This window comes from Alnus glutinosa, chromosome 1 (assembly GCF_958979055.1).
Source record: "Alnus glutinosa chromosome 1, dhAlnGlut1.1, whole genome shotgun sequence".
NCBI classification, from domain to species: Eukaryota; Viridiplantae; Streptophyta; class Magnoliopsida; order Fagales; family Betulaceae; genus Alnus; species Alnus glutinosa.
In genome coordinates, this window is record NC_084886.1 from 21,797,081 (window position 1) to 21,800,764 (window position 3,684).

The 3,684-nt window shown below is 35.6% G+C and overlaps 1 protein-coding gene across 1 annotated transcript; it reads left to right on the forward strand.

The window, feature by feature from the left end:
- The first annotated feature begins 503 nt into the window (after positions 1–503).
- LOC133876965 (early nodule-specific protein 2-like) lies at positions 504–1,583 on the forward strand. Its single transcript, XM_062315188.1, has one exon. The coding sequence runs from the start codon at positions 527–529 to the stop codon at positions 1,391–1,393; it is 867 nt and encodes a 288-aa protein (XP_062171172.1). The 5' UTR covers positions 504–526; the 3' UTR covers positions 1,394–1,583.
- Positions 1,584–3,684: the final 2,101 nt, after the last annotated feature.

The following is a 3,684-nucleotide window of genomic DNA, read 5'->3' on the forward strand; positions in this document are numbered from 1 at the left end:
CTAATTAACCCGACCCATTTAATTAAACGAGTCTGACTCTTCAACTCTAAAATTTTAATTTTATGTTAAGTTCACGAATCGTGTCAAGAATTAACGACCTTAATATAAAAAGACGCCTAATTAGGATATAAAAAAAATTAAAAATTAAAAATTAAAAAAATTAAAAATTAAAAAATTAAAGTGAAGAGTTAAGCTTTTAACTTTAATATCTTCTTCTAAGATGATTTCATGCAAATATTAGAAGAAATCATGCAAATATTAGAAGAAATCATAGCGGAAGATCGCCAAAATATTGGTTATTTATGATTTATTGTCAAACTTTTGAACTCAATGGGACCCAAATGGACCCCACGACACATATAAAATACTAAAGAAGAACACAAACGTGGAATTTGAAGTGTGTCTACACCCCTTTAAAAAGAATTGCAATATGCGTAATGACATGTGACATGACGTAATAGGCTCTGATATTGCATTATAAAAGGCCAAGAGTTGTAGTTGTTTTCAACCATCAAAGAGACCAAAAATGACTACCAAATACTGCCTAGTGTTGCTCCTTGGGGTGGTTCTTCTCTGCAGCACTGCCTCACTAGCTGACCACCATGAGCCTTCCAAACATGACCCCAAATCTCCAATTCACAAGCCCCATTCTCCTCCTAAACACAAACCTCCGACCCCACTTGATCATGGGGACAAGCCATTTCCTGAACACAAACCACCTCTTAAGGGTAAGGGAGAGAAGCCTCCACCGGAGCACAAGCCACCGCATGAGGGTCACCCCGGACGCCTTTTAGTTGAAAAAAATTCACCAAGTTTGGATGGTAAACCTCCTAAGAGATCAGAAAAGCCGCCACCCTTGAAACACAAGCCACCAACCCAACTCGACAAAGAAGAGAAGCCATTCCCTGAAGACAAACCACCTCAGAAGGGTAAGGGAGAGAAGCCTCCACCAGAGCACAAGCCACCACATGATGGTCACCCCGGACACCTTTTAGTTGAAAAAAATTCACCAAGTTTAGATGGTAAACCTCCTAAGAGATCAGAAAAGCCGCCACCTCCCAAACACAAGCCACCAACTTCAGTGACTTCACTCGACAAAGAAGAGAAGCCGTTTCCTGAACACAAACCGCCTCCCAAGAATAAGGGATCAGACAAACCACCACACGATCATCACCCTGGACGTCGTCTACTGGAGTCGTCTTCTCTTGAACAAAATTCACCAAGTTTGGATGGCAAAAGTCCCCATGATCATCATTATCCTGGACACCCTTCAAAGGAAGATGCCAAAGACTCTCACACCACACCTCGAAAGTTGAAGCCTCCAACCGCGCCCGAAAAGAAGCCGCCAAGCCCCTCTCACAAGCCACCCCACAAGCCTCCATCAGCGAACTGAGTGCATGTTTATATATGTAGAAATTAATAAGAGCTGCAACATATGCTACCTATCTTGGCAGTCACTGTTCTATACATGGAACAGTGACGACCTATGTTCACGTTGTGTCCTCGTTTTAGTGTTTGTACTCTGATTTGTAGCTTACTTGCCTCGTACTACTACCTTCATTTTAATGAATCCTTTTCAATCACTTGCGTTACTTCATATAAGTTTATATTTGCTTACGAACATTAGAGGCATATTTTATATGTTGGAGAATGGATACAAAACAAAAACCTGCTAACTATTCTTATATATTATTGACATATATGTATAATTAATTACCACGTGTCTATGTTCATATAGATCGAAGGGCCCCACAAGTTTGTCACCAAGTAGCAAAAATGCCCCTAAATAGTTACAACTTCCCACTTCTAGCCTTTCCAAACTTTGAAGGACTTACCGCTACAAAAATTATTATTCAATGTTAAGATGCTAAGCATGATCTTATTTGTTAAACCTTTGGGGCTATAAATAAACCAAATTATTTGAGCCCAGTTTATATAAGTTTGACTCGAGATTAGTTCATTCAATAAACAAATCAAGCTTAATTAAACAATAATTTTTGCATGAGTATTAAACGAGTCAAACTCGGTTCGACTTGATTTAGGCTTATGAACAATATCACTCGTATAGACTAGACTCGACTCGTTTGGATTTAGGTTGAACTCTCCCTTGGGCTTCCTTCAAGTCCGACAAGGGAACTTTCACTTTGTGCCTCCTAATGGGCCACATGCACAAGGTACAGTTTTTTCTCCGCTAAGTTTTTAGTTATAGCTTCGATTTCTAAACAGTTTACACTATAAAGAAAGTTTGGTATCTAATTTAGGGTAGGGTCAGGAAGATTTTGGTCTCGAAATTTCCCGTTTTCTGAAGAGTCCATTTCTGTCAAATTTTCATATTTGTTTTATGTATTTATTATTATTTTTTTTATCAGCATAACAGGGAAAATGGAAGGGGTAATTTCCAGATTTGGATGTTTGACATGTTTCGAGTCTAATGGGCCTTCCAACCAGCTCAATAGCCCTAAGCTCGCCCAAATAATATTTGGGGCAGATCTTAGAATAATTTTACATGTATATTAAGTGTTTATCCAGTGTCTATAAAAATAGTGAGGTGACTTTTAAAATTACCATTGGGTGTGTGATTGATCAAAATATGATTTTGATCAAATGATGATTTTAAAAGTCAACTCATTTTTTTATAAACACTTGAAGGACACTTAATGTACATGTAGAATTACTCCACATCCTAGGGTTTATTGAATGAGACATGTTACAAGCGAGTAATTCTAATAGTATATTAAATGTCTATCAAGTGTCCATAAAAAATGATGTGACTTTTAAAATTACTATATGATCAAAATCATTATTTTGATCAATCACATGCCTAATGATGATTTTAAAGCTACATCATTTTTGAATGGACACTTGATGGACTATTAATATACATGTAGAATTACTCGTTACATGCACATCTCTTGTACATCTTTTGTACATCACTTTTCTAAATTAACTATATTAGATATATAGAACCAACATGTGGATCCTACAAATTCAATGGTTAATTTAGAAAAGTGATGTATAAAATATGTACAAGAGATGTGTAAAAATAATTTCTCAGAAAAATGTGACATAGGCTGTAAAATGAATTCAAAAAAGATCAATCTAAGGGTTGGCCAAATTTTTACCTAAGAAAATCATAGGTTTTTCCACTTCTCATTCTAAAACAAGCACCGCTCAAAACATAAATTAGAGACTAAATCCTTAAATAGAACCCTAAATGAATAAAAAAATTGAACCTTACACAACAACAAATCACAAAACACAAGAAGATAAACAAAAACAACATATTTTCTTATAAAAACATGTTAATTATTCTTCCCAAAGTTTTTGCTAGTAAATCATTATAATAGTTTAGAACCCTAAAAAAATCTTGGATGCATAAAAAATAATCGTAGGCTTTGAAATCATAAGAAGAAAACATTCAACCATCTTTAGTACATAAGAGGGAATATATATTACCATCCTGCTCCTTATAAAATGCAAGTAGATCGACCAGTGTGAAGCAATTTTCAACCCCGATCTTTCGAGCTCAGCTGATCTCTTCTTGAATGGGTGTGCAGGTTGTTTTCCTACACTTGAAAGGAGAAGTAGAAAAAGGAATAAAACATATAGTGATAAATTTATTATTTGTTGTCATAGTAGATAGAATAATAGAGGAAATAGAATTTGTTTCTTTGTAAAAAATAG

Bases quoted from the DNA above. Each gene is read 5' to 3' on its own strand.
- LOC133876965 (XM_062315188.1), top strand. From the start codon at position 527: ATGACTACCAAATACTGCCTAGTGTTGCTCCTTGGGGTGGTTCTTCTC.